Raw genomic sequence first — 21,140 nt, forward strand, 5'->3', positions numbered from 1 at the left:
ACCTGATTAGCAAGCCAGAGGATGAATGTTCAAATCTGGCTACCGCAGTCTCCCAAACTGAATTCAAAATATTTGTTCGTTGGTAGGCTAGCATTAAAAATGGTCTTCAGGAAAAAAAAACACCTTCTACACCCTAAAATGTGTTTGAATTTTAATTCCCTGTTGGGCGCAAACATGTTCCTTGCTATAGACCCAAAACGAAACTAACTGCAGGGCTTTAGCAAAAGAATGGGCAAGTGGGATTAATTAGATAGCTCTCTTCAAGAGTCTGGGCAGACACGATGATGCGTTTGCTACATATTCATTCGGTTACTGCCCTTCCTGAAAATTAGAAAGAAACACCTGAAAGGTTGGACATGTTACCAAAACAGATTATGGGATGATAAGGTTGAACTGTTTAACACTATGAAAAGGTGTGACAGGGCCAATAGATACAGAATATTTCCAGCAGCTGAATAGAATGAGGGTCCCTTCCTAACTATATGGAATATCAGATTTTCAGCAGAGAGCAGGAGAGATATCTTTACATGAGGAGCTTTGAGGCAGTGGAATTTATTTTCTAAGATTAGAAACTGAGATGAAAGAGCAGATTGGAAAGTAGATGAACATGGGTGAAGGATATATGAACAAAGAGGGTAAATGTGATCAGTCCTATTTGCTCATTTGAGAAGAAGAAACCAAATGATTTCCCCTCAGTTTGGAACATCTATGTCTTTCCATGTTCCACAATCCTAAAATGGTTGCTGAAATATGTTCCCTTATCAAAACTTCACTATACACTCCTATTGTCACCTTAATCTTACCTGTACTTCCTAATTTGCCTTGGTATCTGGAGTTCAGCAAGGGAAATAAAATCCTATGTTGAATGGGGAAGATGAGGCAGGGGAACTGAACTCTGAAGATTGTCACTTCATATTTGAGGTTTTAATTTGGTCTTTGCGAGTTTGTTACTGGTGTACTGCTGCTACAAAGGGCTAGTTAGGGAATCTGTGATTGGCCATGTCAGCTCAATTCAGAGGCCAGTGTCCAGTGAAGCTACAGAACCAGAGGGAAAATCTTGCTGAACGTACCCTTGATGGTTCTGTCATTGTTTGTGTGTGAGGTATTTTGTCGCATGTCCCCATAATATTTTGGTTGGCTTGTGAAATGATTCTTGGCTCTTTAAAACCAGATTAATGATTTAGTTTTTGTGTAGTTCTGAGTCAAAGCAAATTCACTGTGAATTCTCAGTAGCACGGGCCAATTGAAGGGAATACAGGTCAGACAAATTATACAGTTTCCCTGCTTTTCAACCTGAACTCTTAATCCTGCTGGAGAAATGGAGTGGTCAAACGTGTCCTCAGGCCAATGTTGCAATGTTTAACTGAACACAAGATGGCTGGGCCTGATCATGGTCCGTGCAATGTGAGAGTTACCTGCCATCTTTAGTTGTTCTACCCAGTTAAATGGCAGGAAATAGTTCTCCTTGTTTATATTTTAAGTGCATTTGACCTTCATTTAAATACCAGGAGTCTGGTAGCTGTAAGAGAGCTTTTGGATTAATGATCTGAACCCAACCCCTGGGCAAAACCTAATAAACAGTTGTGTGTTAAACTTAATTAAGTTCTTCTTTAAGTCTCTCCCTTTTGCTCTGGGTCTAACAGGGTTCTTGAGATTGGCATGAGTACCATTTTGCCTTGTTCCTGGTTGAGAATTTAATATAGGTGTAGTTTTGTAGGAAACTAAAGGAAACCATATGACTCTATAAGATGACTGTTTTGATTTCATACCAATTAAATTACAACCAACTCTTTGTTTTAAAGCCAAGTTGAAAATGACTATTCAATACTGATGAAAGGCTGACTAAAATCTGAAATAAACTTAGAGTATCTGGTAAGACAGAAACAGCAATACTTGATGACAGATCAACAGTCTGCAATGTTATTTTTTTTCTCCACTGATTCTCCACACCTTCTGAGTATTTCCAACATGTTCTGTTTAATTTCAGACTTTCAGCATCTGCAGTATATTCCTCCTGTAATTTGCAAGAGAACGATCACTAATCAACTCACAAAATGAGACCCCTCCCTTATACTCACCAGCAAATAATGGGACCTGGCAGAAATTTGAGAACACACAGTTACTTTCATAGAATCATCATCATAGAATCCCTACAGTGTGGAAACAGGCCCTTCGGCCCTCTGAAGAGTAACCCACCCAGACCCAGCCCCCAGCCTATCTCTGTAACCCTGCATTTCCTGTGGCTAAAGCACCTAACCCGGACATCCTCAGACACTATGGGCAATTCAGCATTGCCAATTCACCTAACTTGCACATCTTTGAACTGTGGGAGGAAACTTTGTAGGTATTTTCCAATCAACCCATTCAAAGATGTTATTACACACCTCTGGACCAGGTGGGACTTGAACCCAGGCCTCCTGGTCCACAGGTAGGGTCGTTACCACCAAACCACAAAAGTCCCAGCAGAGGTTTTTAACCTGGCAAGTCATCTAAATTAGCCATGTCTATTGTTAGGCATATAATAAGATATCAGTGTGGTGGTCTTGATTCTTAAGGGAAAGTGGGTGCAGGTACTGAGCAGTTGAGCCCTGAAGTGGTACTCATTCAAAATCCAACTAATTTTGGAAAATAACACCCAATGCATCCAATATCTCGTAGGTACCTCTTTTAGGATCCTAAGATGCAAGCCATTAGGGCGAGAGGACCTGTTTATGATTAGCCCCTATTTGTTTGTCTGATACTGCTTCTTTTAGTGGTAGTGATAATGCTTAATCTCTCCCTCATGTTCGTTAGTGTTAAAGATATGTTCGAAGTATCTTCTACCGTTAAGACTAAAGTAAGATATCTGTTTAACTCCTTTGGCATTTCTTTGTTCCCAATAACCATCTCATTTTCTAGGGAGCCTATATCCATTTTGAGCTCTATCTTCCTTTTTATGTATTTAAAGAAGCTCTTGTTGTCAGTTTTTATATTACACACTAGATTGCCCTTGTAGTTGAGAGTGTGGTGCTGGCAAAGCACAGCAGGTCAGGCAGCATCTGAGAAGCAGGAGAGTCAACTTTTCAGGCATAAGCCCTTCATCAGGAATGAGGCTTGTGGGCCAGGGAGGCCGAGAGATAAATGGGAGAAGGTGGGGCAGGGGAACAGTAGCTGGGAATGCAACAGGTAAATGAAACTGGGGTGGGGGAGAAGGTGATAGGTTGGAGAGGAGGGTGGAGTAGATAGGTGGAAAGGAAGATGGACAGGTCAAGAGTGTGGTGCTCAGTTGGAGACTTGGGACTGGGATAAGGTAGAAGGAGGAAAAATGAGGAAACTGGTGAATCCACATTGATCCCACATGGTTGCAGGGTCCCAAGACGGAATATGAGGCGCTCTTCCTCCAGGCGTCGGGTGGTTAGTGTTTGGTGATGGAGGAAGCCTAGGACCTGCATGTCCTTGGTGGAGTGGGAGGGGGAGTTGAAGTACTTTTCCAGCACCACACTCTCAACTCTGATCTCCAGCATCTGTAGTCCTCACTTTCTCCTAGTTTGCCCTTGCAGTTTACTTTACCCAGTCTTAATTATTGTTTTCGTTCTCCTTTACTGGATTCTGAATTTATCCCAGTCTTCAGGGCTTTCACTGACTTTTTCCTCCTAATAAACTTTTTCTTTCAATTTAATACTCTCCCTGACTTCCTTGCTGAGCCATGGTTGGTTTATCCCTCTCTTAGGATCTTGCCTCCTTTCTGGGATATCGTTTTGCTGAGAGTCATGAGTTACCTCCTTAAATGTAAGCCACTGCTTGCTTAATCTCATTCCTGCTCATGTATTTGCCCAGTTCACTCGACCTATCTCTATCCTCATTTCATTCTAAGTTTATTCAAGTTAAACACCAGTTGTTTCCAACCCAAGTTTCTTGAACTTGATATTAAATTCTTTAATATTATGATCACTTCTTCCTCGGGGATCTTTTACTTTGAGGTCACTTAATTAAATCTGCCTCATTACCAGATCCAGAATAGCCTGCTCCTTGCTTGGCTCCATGGCATATTGCTCTCGGAAACTATCCCTAATGTAATCTACGAATTTGTAGTCATAGCTACCCTTTCCAATTTGATTACCCTGGTCAACATGAAGATGAAAGTCACCCATAATTATTGTTTTTTTTTACATGGTCTTATTATTTGTTGACGTATAGCTTTTCCAGTAAAGTGGTTCCTATTTGGGGGTCTGTGCACTTCTCCAGCCAATGTCCTTTGTCCCTTGCTTTTTGTTTGCCTCCACTCCAATGGACTCTACACCATCCAAGCTTAGATTATTTCTCTCAACTGCCTTTTTTTCATCTTATTAATAGTGCTGCATTACCACACTTTCCAACCCTCCTGTCTGTCCAAAAGACCAAATATCCCTGAATGTTAAATTCCCAGTTTTGATCTCCTTGTAACCATGTTCCCGTAGTGGCTGTGACATCTTAATAATTTTCTTTGATTTGCGCCATGAGTTCATTGATCTTTTTCCGAATGCTTTCTGCATTAAAATACAAAGCCTTTAAGTTTTTTCTAATATTGAATTTCCCTACACTTTTATGACTCCCTTTGTACAATATGAAGTAACACATCCTGTGCTATCCTTTCTTTGTTTCCTTCTGATAACAATCAACCGCGTCACTAACCTGCATTCTTACCTTCTCCTTGGATTTTAACATTTTCCATGCAACTGAACCACCCCCCACTCCCACCACTATTTAGTTGAAAGCCCTACCTCCAGCCATAGTTATGCAATTTGCCAGGACTCTGGTCTCAGCATGATTCAGGTAGAGCCCATCACAATGGAATAGCTCTCTCCGTCCCCAGTGCTGGTGCTAATGTCCCATGAATTCAAACCTCTTTCTCCCACCAAGCTTTGAGCCATGTGTTTAACTCCTTAGTCTCATCGAACCCGAACCAATTGGTTCATTTTTGAGGTAGTAATCCAGAGATCTTTAGTTCTACCTTTTATTTTAACCCCTAGCTGTTCGTGTTCCCTCAGCAGGTCCTCTTTCTACCTATGTTTTTGGTACCTACATGGACCATGACAACCAGATCTTTCCCCTCCCAGTCTAAGTTCCTCTACAGCCTAGATGAGATATCGTGAACCCAGGTACCAGACAGGCAACACAGCCTTCAAAGCTCTTGATCGTGGCCACAGAGAACGGTCTCCATTCCCCTGACTACCTTCTCCCAATTCCAACTACATTTCTCTTTTCTCCCCCCACCACCCTTGAATGGCTCCCTGTCCAATGGTGCTTTGGTCAGTTTGCTCTTTTTCCTCCTGAACACAGTACCCAGGTAACTCTCCCCCTCCCTGATGTGTCACAGTGTTTGAAGTTCAGACTCCAGCTCATCAACTCTGAGCTGGAGTTCCTCAAGAAACTAATACTTGCTACAAATGTGGTCATTATGAACCAGAATGGGGTTCACCAGCTCGTGCAGTTACAACACATCTCCTGGCCTTGCAGCTCTATTTCATTTATCTATTTCTTAATTTGTTTTTTAAACATTTCTGACCAGTCTTTTAGTTTGAAATTTGTAAGCATTTTTCTGATTTACCTTTAATCGAAAGAAACCTATCATAGATAGTCAAATTAACAGCTATTAACAATTGCTAAATATATGGTCTTCCTATAGTTTCACCTAATTTGTGCTGGGCCCCTGATTCTAAGCTTCAATTTATCCTGTAAAACAATACTTACAAGCTATGAGGTACAAAAGCAAGAAAAAAAGTGCCTTTCCCCCTGTAAACTGAATCTACATACTGTTCCAAATTCCCCAAAGTATATACTCACTCGGGCTGTGTCTCACCCTGGATAGGATCTCTCCTTGCCTGTGTGAAGCTTACTGATGTAATCTTTTATAGTACAGAAGTCACCAGTAGCAGCAGTAGATATTGGGGTCTGGAGGTGATCAGTCACCAAAGAAACCATAATTGAGAGGAGAGCCTAGAGCTGGGAGGCTGAAGGACTCTTGATGGGCACTAGGGGGAGCACTACTGATACTCCTGGCTAACAAGGAGTCCTGATTAAGGTTAATAGGTTGGGTTACTTGGGCCAGTTGACTCCACTTCTTTGGTTTTGTTGACAGGTTCACCATAACTCGGGACTCCCTGCTGAGTGGACATTAAGGCCTGGATTTTTATGCCTCTGTCCACGTTGGATCAGATTGGGAGGGATTAAAATTATTGGCAGGACCGAGTTCCAGGATTCCCTCCTGCATTTCCATCTTGTTTTTTAATGGCTCTAGGGTAAGGGTGTAGGTCCTGAGCCTGCACTCAGCAATCCCACCTATGGGCATTTCAGGCCACATGCTGTTTTGGTGGTGACAGGTCCATCATTTATTTTGAAGGTAATCTGGTTCACAGCAACAGAAAAAAGAATCATGTCTAAATCCCCAAACCCATTCTCCAGAAAAAAACTATCACCCACTCCTAGAATTCTTTAATCGACAGGTTTTGAAATAGATAAAAGTTGTACTTTTAGTTTCAAGAGTTAGATGTTGGTTCTTGAATTAGTATGTTTTCATCACAATGATGGATTATAGGGCTCTGCGCTGCAAAGGTAGTTTGATTATTACATTGATGAGCATTGTGTAAGTGTTGGCATGCATTGGAGTGCTTTATCCAAGTACCATAATGCACACGAAACTTTACTCCTGTCGTGTTTTGGACTGGGTTTTAAATGTCCAGCAAACTTTGAAGAAAATGGTCTTGCCATTGAAAAAGATGTAGGCACCTGCTACACTTTATTGCTTGACAGGGAATCTACTTTGAAATGGAAAGGAAACAACAAATGCAGCTTTACAAAAAGACCATCTGACACTTCAGTTGCAATGGACACTATTGATGACATGTCCCAGGATCTGCATAGATAGCAGGAGCTACTGTGAATGCTTGACTGAGTATCAATAGACCCCAAGCCACTTACCTCAGTGGAGGGAGGGATGCAGATTTTCCAATATTACAATAATTTAAAACTATGAACTGATGGAATTATGAAACAATTATTCATCCCTGAAGTTATAAGTGGGTTAAATATTTGTTTTTATAACTGACTGACCTCTGAGGAGGATTTTCATTTTGAGTTTTATGGTTGAGAGTATTTTTGTTTGGTAAGGAATGCTTTTGAAAATTGCATCTTTTTTAGCTATTTTTTGTTTAAAACTGCATGAATTGTTATTTGTTGTTTTCCAGGTATATCCCACAACTATCCGTTCTTTAGGGTTAGGTTCTTGTAGTTCAATGGCTCGTATTGGGGCAATGATCGCACCATTTGTAGCGCAGGTGAGTGGAGCACTTTTCTGTCTCCTGAGGAGCAGATGTGAGAGCATAATGATTTCTGAAGTTTATTTCAGCAAAAAATCACTCATGTTTTCAGTTGGAATCACTTCAAATTCTACTTCATATTTACCAAAGTGTCAGCTGCTTTATTATTATTGCTAATTGTTTAAACTAACTCCCAGCTTGGAAAAAGGGTGTCGCTCAGTGCAATCTAACATCCCTCCTTTGATAGAACTGCACCAAGGTGATTTTGAACAGCTTAAAGAAAATGTTCATGTAAAACTCACTTTACTGCTTCCCTTTGAAAGACAATTGGTGTTGGCAAGTATTTGAAAGTCCTGAATTAGCCATTTCAATCTGTCTTTAACAGCCATCCAGTTCAAAAGTCATCAGCTTTCATGACTTTTTGATGAGAGCAATTAGCTGTTATTGTAACTTGAACATGCAATCTGCTAATTCTTTCTGTTCACTCCACCTAGGTCCTGCTGGGCACATGGCCTATAACAGCTCTATGCCTCTTTAGTGCTGTGTGCATCATTTGTTCTATTTTGGCCTTTACTCTTCCCATTGAGACTCAGGGACGTGCAATGCAGGTGAGAAAGGAATCACACTCCGGAAATAGCCTTGAGGCTCCTGATTGACAAATCCTCTTATTATCTGTGTGTTTCAAAGGGCTACACCTTCTGCCCTGACTCTTTGAGTTAGAAAGTCATAGGATCTATGATTTGATGTTGCACTGCTGAGAGATTGTGTGTCAAAGTGAGACTCGCCTACCTTCTCTGGTCAACGGAAATGATCCTATTGGACTATTTGAAGAGAAGCAGAAAGACCCTGACCAACATGCTTCCTCAAAAAACATCAAATCCGATTCTTGATTGGTTTTTATCTCTAGCTCCGTTTGAGCACCTGCTGTGTGCAAGTTAATGTAATAGAGGGGCTGCACTTCAAATGCACGAAACGACTGCGAAGTAATAATTGATGTGCACTACTTTTCTGAACCAGTGTCCTGAGATCAGTTATAATATACCTTAAAAAAAAAATGCAGCTTTGTTTTAAAATTTGATCTGAAAGATGCGTCTCTCACACAGCAGCATTCCCACGGTATTGCAATGGACTGTCAATCTAGTTTGTTGTGCCCAAATCCTAAATTGGGACTTGGGTTGAGAGGCAAGTGCACACTCGAAATGTCTTTGGGATTGACTGCAATTTTAATGGAGGCCTGAGTGAGAAGGTTATAGCTTTCTCAAAAGGCTGAGCAGACTCAAAAGTCAATTAGGATGCAATGAGGTGCTGGGTGTTAAAAATTACATCTTCAACAATAACAAGGGTTGTCATTTATACAGTGGTTTCAGCCTTGACCAATCCCAAGGCACTGCAGTGTATTAACAAAAAATCGACATTGGTTTTAGGGCAAGTGGCTAAACCTTAGTCAAAGATGCATCTTTAAGATGAAAAGAGGTTTGGGGAGGAAGGGGTTTAGGGAGGAAGAGCTTTGGCAGCTGATGGCATGGCTGCCAAGGGTGGGGTAGTGAAGGTCAGGGATTGTAGGAGAGCAGAGATCTTGAAGGGTTACAGGGCTGGAGGAAGTTACAGAAATGTGGTGGAGGTAGCGGCATCAAATTAAAGGAATGCGCAACCTGAGATGAGAAATGTTTAAATCAAGATGTTGCAGAAGTACTAGCTGTTGTAGGTCACTGAGCACCACTGTGATAGATGAGTGGAATATGGTGTAAGTTAGGATATATGGAGTATGGTTTTGGCTGAGTTTAAGTTTACGAAGGTGGAAACTGAAAGGTTTTGATGTAGGCATTGTAACTGGTGAAGCTAAAGGTAACACAGGCATGGATCTGGATTTCAGCAGGTGATGAGCTGAGCCAGGACAGAGCCAAATCAAAAACTCCAAGGTTCATGTGTTGGGACACATTTGTACTAAAACATTGAAACATCTCACCTTATAAGAGTTCTTCCAGAGTGTTATATAATTATTATGGGGTATGGTTCAAAACCTTATATCCCATTCCATTAATTCATTGTCTTCATTAATAACCGGTTTGATTTATTTTACAGGAGATCAATCCATCCACATCCAGTATTTAAAATTCAGTCATGGAATTAATATTTGACCAAGCAGAGGGATCCGAATTTCTATCCTCTAAACCTTTGCAGTACCATCACTAATGAGTTATCGAGGTGTTTGTTGATCTCTCTGCGTTGGGTGATATTATTTCCTTTCCTCTGAGGACCATATCTTGCTTTCCTCATGCATTATTTTTTCTGTAAGTGTATCTCATTGTCTCACATCCATCAAACATCCACCACACATGGCCTTTGACTGAGGAAGGAGGTTTAGAAAGGCTGAACTTTGAGAGGATCTTGTTCTACTGTCTGCACTTAGGAATAAACTCTGTGGCCCAAAATGTGATATGAAGTAATATGATGAAGAAAAATTGCCAATTTATTTTTGTTGCCACCTCAAGTGTACCAGTACTTTCCTCCACTGGTCACTGACTAAAGACAAACATCTTTTGAAGCATTGAACACCACTTTAAAAACCAAAGACCATCTCTCCCTGTGAGAAACCTGTTGTGCTCTGATCTGAAGGAGCTCTCAGGTCTTGACAGTATCTTGCCCTGGAAATGTGAATGTCTCTTATCCCGAAGCAAGTTGATTCATCAAACTATCTCCCCACTCCTGGACTTTGTTGAAATTGTGAAAATGACCTTTGGTGCTTGATCCGTTGTCAAAAATATGATGATTATCATCATAGTCTTCAATACAAAATGAATCCAGCGCTGGCCAGCTTGTCGTGTTGTGCATATCTGTTCTTGAACACTTTAACATAATCGTTACTGTGCAAACACACTTCATTTTACTGATAATGTTGCTTCCTTCCTTTTATCCTTCATGTTCCTCCTAAGCTCCAAATACTTTGTCTTACTCGCTCTGCTCCTTGAATCCTTGTTAAGTTGAATTCCAGATGTTATTACAGTAATCCTTTCAATCGACCTCAAAACTGTGAAACCATCTTACTTCCTTGGGTCTGTCATTCCTCTGAACAGCTCTTGGAGTCACAAATTGCTACTTGCATTGATTCAATTCACCTACGCCAGGCTGCTTTTAGACTCAGTGTCACCTTACAAAGAGACTCAGTTCTTCCCCAGGAGTTCTTAATAAAAAAGGATCTGTACACTCCCAAACTGAGTCAAGTTACCAAAGCAGTATATCACCACGTTAGTTAGGCTGTCTGAGGTTTATACAGTGATTTTGAATGCTAAGCTTATACTGTTAATGTCAGAATTCGACATAAAAGGTGTATCATAAAGGGCTGATTCACTGGTTCACATGTCTGTTGCAGTATAGCACTTGCAAAGAATACTAACCCGCATTCACAGGCATCTGCACCTTCATTTTCCATCCAACACTGACAGCAACCAGTAAGGTAATTAACAGGAACATCAGACGCTGAAAGTCCATAATGTAACTAATGGGCAAATCTATCAAGAAATCAGCCCTTAACGTCGGTACTATGGAGTTAATGGGCAAAAACCAGTTTTGTGGTCAATTATCTTGCCCTCTACCTCCTGATAGCTACACAACAGAATGATAATGCAGTTATTCACTAACTGTCACATCAACGTCTAACAATTAGAGTGCAACAGATCTGGACAGAGGCAGGGAAATTCCATTAGTGCCATGATAGTATCCCTATCTCTGAGCTAGGAGGCTTGAGTTCAAGTCCCATCTGCATCAATGTGTGTGATAACACACATTATGGGTGGCATGGTGGCTCAGTTATTAGCACTGCTGCCTCACAGTGCCAGGGACCTGGGTTCGATTCCAGTCTTGGGCGACAGTCTGTGTGGAGTTTGCACATTCTCCCCGTGTCTGTGTGGGTTTCCTCAGGATGCTCAGGTTTCCTCCCACAATCCGAAGATGTGTGGGTTAGGTGAATTGGCCATGCTAAATTGCCCATAGTCTTCAGGGGTGTATAGGTTATGTGCATTAGTCAGGGGAAATAATGAGTAATAGGATAGAGAAATGTGACTGGGTGGGATACTATTCAGAGGATCAGTGTGGACTTGTTGGGCCAAATAGCCTGCTTCCACAATGTAGAGATTCTGTGATTCTGTGATTTCTGAGCAAGTTGATTAGAAAATAGCTAGGGCTGAACAGGAGGTGAGGAAAATCCCAGTCCTTGTTCTACAGTCACTAGTTCCTCCCAAACAAGATATACTTACTATACAATGAAAACATCATGCAGTTGCTAACAAGTAATTGAAAGTTAAAAGCTGCATCTGCTTTTCATTTGAAGAATATTTTGCTAATTTGATCATGTTGAAGGCTATTTGGATACTTTTTTGTGATTACATTGCAATAAACTTTTGATATTTGCAGACAAACACTGTAGACAATTGTTATTTCCTTACTTATTTAATAGATTTATGACAGAGTATTGCTGAGGTAAGGCTCTGGCTTCTCTATTGTTGTAAACCCGTTGTTCAAAATATCTTTTGGTCTATAAATCTCCACTCGGTCATGAAGCTTAAATCATGAAACGCCAATCAAAATCTCTCACACCACAGGTAACAATAGACAATAGACAATAGATGCAGGAGTAGGCCATTCAGCCCTTCGAGCCTGCACCGCCATTCAATATGATCATGGCTGATCTTTCCCAATCAGTATCCTGTTCCAGCCTTATCTCCATAACCCTTGACTCCACAATCTTTAAGAGCTCTATCCAATTCTTTCTTAAATGAATCCAGAGTCTGGGCCTCCACTGTCCTCTGGGGCAGAGCATTCCACACAGCCATCACTCTCTGGGTGAAGTAGTTTCTCCTCATCTCTGTCCTAAATGGTCTACCCCGTATTTTTAAGTTGTGTCCTCTGGTTCGGCACTCCCCCATCAGCGGAAATATGTTTCCTCCTGCCAGAGTGTCCAATCCTTTCATAATCCTATACGTTTCAATCAGATCCCCTCTCAGTCTTCTAAACTCAAGGGTATACAAGCCCAGTCGCTTCAGTCTTTCCGTGTAAGGCAATCCTGCCATTCCAGGAATTGACCTCGTGAACCTACGCTGCACTCCCTCAATAGCCAGAATGTCTTTCCTCAAATTTGGAGACCAGAACTGTACACAGTAAAATCCACACAGACAGTCGCCCGAAAGTGGAATCCGTGGTGCTTTTTGAAAGAATTATTTAACGAGTCACTTTCTACCTGGAATATTGCATACAGTTCTGGCCACCACACTACCAGAAGGATGTGGATACTTTGGAGAGGGCACAGAAAAGGGTTATCAGGATGTTACCTGGTATGGGGGATCTTAGCTATGAAGTGAGGTTGGATAGGCTGGGTTTGTTATCACTGGAACGCAGGAGGTTGAGGGGCACTTTCTACCTGCTCTTTCCAATAGGTTTAGGTTTTATTGTCATGTGTACTCAAGTACAGGGATAAAGAGAACAGTGAAAAGTGTATGACGTCACTATTCCTGGAACCTAGGTACAAAAATAGAAAAATAAAGAAATAAGTTGTAAAGTTTGCTTTTCAATTTCCTTTCTTGAATTTCCTTTTCAAGTATTTAAGCAAATCCTCTTCAAAAGTTGCTATTGTTAAGGATAGGAGAGAGAGGTAAGTTGAACTCTTTCCCTTCTTCAGGTGACACTTCAAGCTTCCACTCTTAGGGCGCCATATTTAAAGCCCAGCTGCATTCAACTTCCTCAAAAATTGTGGTAATCCACCCTGAAAATGTTTCCAACAAGAGCCAAGCTCACTTACTGCTTCCAGGTCGGAGATGCTTGTGGACAGAGCCGTAGAGACAACCAAAGTGTCGAGGTTCAGAATGAGGCCATTCAAGCCACCATGCCTGCATTGGCTCATTACATGAGTGTCTTTACCCAGTACCAATCTCTAATGTTTTCCCTTTACAATTTTGGAGCGACACGGTGGCCCAGCAGTTAACATTGCTGCCTCACAGCACCAGGGACCCAGGATCGATTCCGGCCTCAGGCTGTGTAGAGTTTGCACATTCTCCCCGTGTTTGTTTGGGTTTTCCAGTTTCCTTCCACAGTCTAGAGATATGCAGGTTGGGTGAATTGGCCATGCTAAGTTGCCCATAATGTCCAGGGATATATAGGTTAGGGACATTAGTCTGAGGTAAATGTAGAGTAATAGGGGAATGGGTTACTCTTCAAAGGGTCAGTGTGGAATTGTTGGACCCAGTGGCCTGTTTCCACACTGTAGGAATTCTATGATCTTCTATGATTCTAATTGCCCTTCACATTTCCGACAACACCACATGCTGCAGCTTTGACATTGATGTGGCCATACAGTGGTAAGTCTACTCATCGTCAGACTGAAAAATCATCATGGGACACTACCCTGAGGAACTTCTGCAGAGATGTCCTGGAGCTGAGATGACTGACTTCCAACAACCACAACCGTTTTCCCATGTGCCAGGTATGACTTTAACCAGGCGGGGGTTTGTCCCAATTCTCATTCAGATACTCACCAATGAGATATTGAGATATTTGTTGGACTGTCTGTGTCATGTGATACTATTTCCATTCCAATGACCGCTTCATACGGTCAGGAAAGAAAGATTATGTTCAGAGTGAGAGACAGGCCGAGTGAGTGTATAGTTTGAGGACTTTGAAGGCAGTGTGGGAATTCGGTGCAGAGGGGAACAAGTGCTTTTTACTTACTTTTTTGCCTCATTGTTTGTAAGATATTTTTTAAACAGGATAAATTGAAGTCCCTAATTGTGGACCAAGCACAAAGCAGAGTGATATCACGGGAAAACTGTAAATTCATTGGTTGTAATAGCTGCTAATTTGACTAATTTTTCTAGGTTACGTTCAGCTTGAAGGTAAATAGGAAAAATGTTTACAGATTACAAATGAAGAGATCAGTAGGATTTTTTTTTAAATTGAGATCAAATTAAATAAATTAGAAACACAGTGCTAGGTGATGATTGAGAATTTTGCTCTCTGTGTGGGTGAGAGTGAGGGCTGTAGGGTGAATGAACAAATTGACCATAGCACTGTGGCACAGGGAGTCATTTTCGATGGAGAAGAAAAGAGAAATGTAGTTGTAATTGGGAATAATATGATCAGGCAAATAGACACTGTTCTCTGTGGCCAGGATCAAGAGTTGTGAAGACTTTGATGCTTATTGGGTGCATGGGTTAAGGATATCTCATCTAGGATGTAGAGGAACTTGGACTGGGAGGGGAAAGATCCAGTTCTGATTGCTGTGTAGGGAAACTGGATAATAGAAGAAAGCTAAAAACTTTGCATCTTAATGCACAAAGCATTCGGAATAAGGTAGACAAACTGGCGCAAGTCAAGGTCATAACGATGGGGGATTTTCAGCAGATGCTATTAAAGAGGTGAGGATAAGACATTACAGACCAATTAGTTTGGCTTCAGTTGTTGGTAATATTTTAGAGTCCATTATTAGGGATGAGATTGTGGAGTACTTGGAAGTGCAAGGTAAAGTAAGGCTGGGTCAGCACAGCTTCATCAAGGGGAGGTCATATCTGACAAATCTGTTAGAATTCTTTGAGGTGTTAATGAGCAGGTTAGACAAAGGAGAGCCAGTGGGCTCCATTTATTTGGATTTTCAGAAGACCTTTGATAAGTTGCTGCAATGGAGGCTGCAAAAAAGGTAAGAGCACCTGGGGTTAGGGGCAAGGTACTGGCATAGATAGAAGATTGGCTGACTGGCAGAAGACACAGAGTGGGGATAAAGGGGTCTTTTTCAGGTTGGCAGCCTAGTGACTATGGAGTTGTAGGGGATCAGTGTTGGGACTGTAACTGTTTACAGTATGCATTAACCATCTGGATAAAGGAGCTGAGGGCATTGTTGCTAAGTTTGCAGATAACAGAAGGGTAGGTGGAGGGACAGATAGTGTTGAGGAAGTAGGGAGACTCCAAAAAGGCTGGGTATGCTTCAGGAGTGGAGTAAGAAGTGGCAGATGGAATACAATTTGGGCAAGTGTGAGGTTATACACTTTGGTAGGAGGAATAGAGGCATAGACTATTTTCTAAACAAGGGAAAGTTTCAGAAATCTGAAGACAAAGGGACTTGCGAGTTCTCATTCAGGATTCTCTGAAGGTTAACATGCACGTTCAATAGGTAATTAAGAAGGTAAATAGACTGGTCGCATTCAGTTTAAGAGGGCTAGAATATAAGAGCAGAAATGTACAAATGCATCTGTAAAAGGCTCTGGTCAGACTGCATTTGGAGTATTATGAGCAGTTTTGGGCCCTCCATCTAAGAAAGGATGTGCTGGAGTTGGAGAGGGTCCAGAGGAGATTTACAAGACTGATCCCGGGATGAAAGGCTTGTCATATGAAGAGCAGTTGAGGACTCTGGGTCTGTACTCAATGGAGTTTAGAAGGATGAGGGGGATCTGCTTGGAGCTAGGTCTAGATAGAGTGAACGTAAGAAATGGTTCCACTGGTAGGAGAGGTTAGGACTGGAGGGCACAGCTTCAGAGTGAAAGGATGGCCTTTAGAACTGAGATGAGGAGGAATTTCTTCAGCCAAAGAGTGGGGGATCTGTGGAACTCATTGCCACAGAATCCTGTGGAGGCGAGATCATTGAGTACATTTAAGACAGAGATAGTTTCTTTATTAGTGGGAAGATCAAAGATTATGGGAAGAAGCCAGAAGATGAGTGTTGAGAAACATATCGGCTGCAATTGGGCGAGGGAACAAACTCAATGGGCTGAATGGCCTAATTCTGCTTCTATAGCTTATGGTCTTATGGTTTATATCTTTTCACATGCCCCTACCCACATCATACCCTTCCCCATTCACATATTTCCAGAATTAGTGTTTGGAACATACCACCAGGATTAGATTATTCCACTGAGGTTAGAGATCAAACACTGACACCAGAGACCGCCTGATAAATTCACACAATACTCACTTGTGAATATTCATGGCAACCTATTTAAAGTATTTGCATTAAATTCCTTCTTTATGCTATTTAACAGAAGCTTGGTCATTTATGTTTAGGTCCCTTATCCTGTGCAGTGATGGACCCAATAGCCCATTGCTCTGGTGTAACTTGCAAAACATGATGTGCTTGGTCAGTTGTTTGTAGGATTATATGAGCAAACAAGTTAGAGCAAGAATAAACCCTGAACCCTGCTCTTCTGTTTCATAAGATTATGTCTGAACTAATTCTAAACCCAAATCCAAATTTCACCCTGTCCTGTGGGAGCAAAGTCCTTGTGTATATTTAAGGCTGAGATAGATTCTTGATCAATTGAGGAATTAAGGCTGATGGGGCAGACGAATGGACGTGAGGAATGTGGATCCTATCGAATTTCAGAGCAGGAGGGGCTCATTGGCCTACTCCCGTTTCTATTTCTTATGGTCTTAACCTTTCAGCTCCATAAAAAGAATCTGCCCAGCTCTGCCTTCAAATATTCAAAGATACTGCTTCCACCAACCTTTCAGGATCAGACGTTCATGACCCTCTGGAAAAGTGTCTGTACTTCAAACATGTTCTATAATGTTTGTATTTCTAAGAAATGGCTATTGTGGATAAAAGACACATACTGACTGGTGGAATGTTATGGATTGTGTTCCCCGTGGATCTGCACTGGGGTAGATGATTATCCAACTTATCAACTTGATTAAAAGAGTGGATATTGTCTATCAAAATTCACTAATGACACTCAGGCACATAGGAAGTGTAAATAGGGTCAGTAACTTATAAAGGGTCACGGACCAATTATGTAGACAGAAATGGCAAATGAAGTTCAATGGGAAATGTATGAGGCCACCCTCTCTGACATCTGAGAAGGATGAATTGGATTGTTTTCTAAATGCTAAGAATTTTAGCAATAGTGGAGGAATAAAGAGATTTATGTATCCATCCATATAAATTACTAACAGCTACCACACATGTACAGAAAGGTTAAAGGAGTCAGGGCAGTACTTATACCTTAATGGTAGGGCCTGGGGAGTGTTGCCGAACACAGAGACTTGGGTTGTAGGTTCACAGTTCCTTGAAAGTGGAGTCACAGGTAGACAGGATGGTGAAGAAGACGTTTGGTATGCTTGCCTTTATTGGTCAGTGCATTGAGTTTAGGAGTTGGGAGGTCATGTTGTGGCTGTACAGGACATTGGTTAGGCCAAATCTGGAATACTGCATTCAATTCTGGTCTCCTTGCTATAGGAAAGATGAAGGGTACAGAATGGATTACAAGGATGTTACCAGAGTTGGAGGCTTTGGGTTGCAAGGAGATGCTGAACAGGCTGGGGCTATTTTCCCTGGAGTGTCGGAGGCTGGGGGTTGACCTTTTAGAGGTTGATAAAATCATGGGGGGCATGGATACAGTAAATAGACAAGGTCTTTTTTCCAGGCTAGAGGAGTCTAAATCTAGAGGGCATAGGTTTAAGGTGAGAGGGGAAAGAATTAAAAGGGACCTAAGGGGTAACTTTTTCAGGTAGAGGGTGGTGCATGTGGAACAAGCTTCCACGGGAGTTGGTGGAGTGTGATATGATTACGATATTTGAAAGGCATCTGGATGGGTACATAAATCAGAAGTGTTTAGAGGGATAAGATGCAAATGCTGGCAAATGGGGCTAGATTAATTTAGGATATCTGGTCAGCATGGGCGAGTTGGATCGAAGTGTCTGTTTCCAACTCTGACATGTCTGACTCGATGAATGCTCACCTTTTTTCTCAAGGGAACAGGAATATGAAGAGAGTATGTTAGGCTTCAGTTTCACAGAATCTTGGTCAGTCGCAACCAGAGCACGCCATTCAGTTCATATTGCAGGCGATGATGCTATAGTGGTTTTGCTATTGGATTTGTTATCCTAAACATGCGGCCTAATGTTCTGATGACATGGGTTTAAGCCTCACCAGCGTAGCTTTTAGAAATTTAAATTCACTCTATGGATCTAAATTGGCCATAGAGTCAGCAGCATTTGTTGTTAAAAATCCATACTATTGACTAGTTTCCTTAAGAGGAGAAAATCTTGCATCCTTACCTGGTCTAATCTATGTGAGACCTCAGATCCACAGGAATGTGATTCTTAACTGCCTCCTGCAATGATTTAGCGAGCCACTCAAATCAAAGACAATTCAGGGTGGGAACAAATGCTGCTTTCTTTTCAACAACTCTCACAGGAGTAGGAGAGAAGGGAGTGAGGGGATAAGTGGAAACAGCACCAGAAACGGAGAATGACAGGTCAGGAGACAAAGGAATGGAATGATTGTATGGTTAGGAGAAAGGAAAGGTAACATAACTCGATGAAAATGGCTTGACTGCAATGAAAGCAATCAATCCTCCGCTTCCTGTGCCTGAAAGTCACAAGCCTGTAGACTGTCAGTCTGCAGCAATGACTGAAATGCAACATGTCATTCCAAGTGGGAATGGGTTTGCAGTGTTTGATCGGGTGATGAGCTCCCTGTGAAGAAACACACACAATGCTCCTACAATCACTGCTGCGGAAAAAGGGACTGAATTAGACGATGGGATAATTTGATAAAAAGGTTTGTTTTATCAATGTTTAATTCCTCATTCCTCTAGCACATTTGATCTTGAAGAAGGGTTATATCCGAAACGGCGACTTTTCCACCTCATGCTGCCTGGGTTGTGTGTTCTTCCAACCTCCTGGTTGTCTACATTTGCTCTTGGAGCTTCCTCTGTGCAAATTGGTTGCTATGTTCCCTATACTACATCAGGGACTGTATTCCCACACCACAACCGTAAGGGTGCCACATAAATGCAATTTCCTCTCTCTGCTTTTTTTCCTGAAGTTTCGTTGCTTCTTCCTTGGAGTTACCCACTGTGTTGATGTATGTAGTGTAGACTTAGAGTCATAGAGATGTACATCATGGAACAGACCCTTCGGTCCAACCTGTCCATGCCGACCAGATATTCCAACCCAAACTAGTCCCACCTGCCAGCACCCGGCCCATATTCCTCCAAACCCTTCCTATTCATATACCCATCCAAATGCCTCTTAAATGTTGCAATTGTACCAGCCTCCACCACATCCTCTGGCAGCTCATTCCATACATGTACCACCCTCTGCGTTAGGTCTCTTTTACATCTTTCCCCTCTCTCCCTAAACCTATGCCCTCTAGTTCTGGACTCCCCGACCCCAGGGAAAAGACTTTGTCTATTTATCCTATCCATGCCCCTCATAATTTTGTAAACCTCTATAAGGTCACCTCTCAGCCTTCGACACTCCAGGGAAAACAGCACCAGCCTGTTCAGCCTCTCCCTGTAGCTCAGATCCTCCAAACCTGGCAACATCCTTGTAAATCTTTTCTGAACCCTTTCAAGTTTCACAACATCTTTCCGATAGGAAGGAGACCAGAATTGCATGCAATATTCCAACAGTGGCCTAACCAATGTCCTGTACAGCCACAACATGACCTCCCAACTCCTGCATTCAGTACTCTGACCAATAAAAGAAAGCATACCAAACCCCTTCTTCACTATCCTATCTACCTGCGACTCCACTTTCAAGAAGCTATGAACCTGCAATCCAAGATCTCTTTGCTCAGCAACACTCCCTAGGACCTTACCATTAAGTGTGTAAGTTGTGCTAGGGTTTGCTTTTCCAAAATGCAGCACCTCACATTTATCTGAATTAAACTCCATCTGCCACTTCTCAGCCCATTGTCCATCTGGTCCAGATCCTGTTGTAATCTGAGGTAACCCTCTTCGCTGTCCACTACACCTCCGATTTTGGTGTCATCTGCAAACCTACTAACTGTACCTCTTATGCTCTTCTCCAAATCATTTATGTAAATGACAAAAAGTAGAGGGCCCAGCACCGATCCTTGTGGCACTCCACTGGTCACAGGCCTCTGGTCTGAAAAACAACCCTCCGCCACCACTCTCTGTCTTCTACCTTTGAGCCAGTTCTGTATCCAAATGGTTAGTTCTCCCTGTATTCCATGAGATCAAACCTTGCTTACCAGTCTCCCATGGGGAACCTTGTCGAACGCCTTACTGAAGTCCATATAGATCACATCTACTGCTCTGCCCTCATCAATCTTCTTTGTTACCTCTTCAAAAAACTCAATCAAGTTAGTGAGACATGATTTCCCACGCACAAAGCCATGTTGACTATCCCGAATCAGTCCTTGCCTTTCCAAATACATGCACATCCTGTCCCTCAGGATTCCCTCCAACAACTTGCCCACCACTGAGGTCAGGCTCGCTGGTCTATTGTTCCCTGGCTTGTGTTTACTGCCCTTCTTAAACAGTGGCACCACGTTTGCCAACCTCCAGTCTTCTGGCACCTCACCTGTGACTATCGATGATACAAATATCTCAGCAAGAGGCCCAGCAATCACTTCTCTAGCTTCCCACAGAGTTCTCGGGTACACCTGATCAGGTCCTGGGGATTTATCCACCTCTAACCATTTCAAGACACCCAGAACTTCCTCCTCTGTAATCTGGACATTTTGCAAGGAATCACAATGTATTTCCATACAGTCTATATCTTCCATATCCTTTTCCACAGTAAATACTGATGCAAAGTATTTATTTAGTATCTCCCCCATTTTCTGTGGCTCCACACAAAGGCAGCCTTGCTGATCTTTGAGGGGCCCTATTCTCTCCCTAGTTACCCTTTTGTCCTTAATATATTTGTAAAAACTCTTTGGATTCTCCTTAATTCTATTTGCCAAAGCTATCTCATGTCCCCTTTTTGCCCTCCTGATTTCCCTCTTAAGTATACTCCTACTTTCTTTATACTCTTCTAAGGATTCACTCAATCTATCCTGTCTATACCTGACATATGCTTCCTTCTTTTTCTTAACCAAACCCTCAATTTCTTTAGTCATCCAGCATTCCCTATACC

The 21,140-nt window shown here is 42.0% G+C and overlaps 1 protein-coding gene across 3 annotated transcripts in view; it reads left to right on the forward strand.

Moving 5' to 3' along the window:
• The window catches only part of svopl (SVOP-like), a 152,116-nt gene extending 140,427 nt beyond the window's left edge, over positions 1 to 11,689 (forward strand). For all 3 annotated transcript variants that reach the window (XM_072552496.1, XM_072552497.1, XM_072552498.1), the window contains 3 exons: positions 7,203 to 7,292; positions 7,769 to 7,882; positions 9,357 to 11,689. In XM_072552496.1, coding sequence (XP_072408597.1) covers positions 7,203 to 7,292; positions 7,769 to 7,882; positions 9,357 to 9,386 — 234 coding nt within the window. In that variant the 3' untranslated portion in view covers positions 9,387 to 11,689. The remainder of the gene's footprint in view (positions 1 to 7,202; positions 7,293 to 7,768; positions 7,883 to 9,356) is intronic.
• The last annotated feature ends 9,451 nt before the right edge of the window (positions 11,690 to 21,140 follow it).

This window comes from Chiloscyllium punctatum, chromosome 32 (assembly GCF_047496795.1).
Source record: "Chiloscyllium punctatum isolate Juve2018m chromosome 32, sChiPun1.3, whole genome shotgun sequence".
Taxonomy (NCBI): Eukaryota; Metazoa; Chordata; class Chondrichthyes; order Orectolobiformes; family Hemiscylliidae; genus Chiloscyllium; species Chiloscyllium punctatum.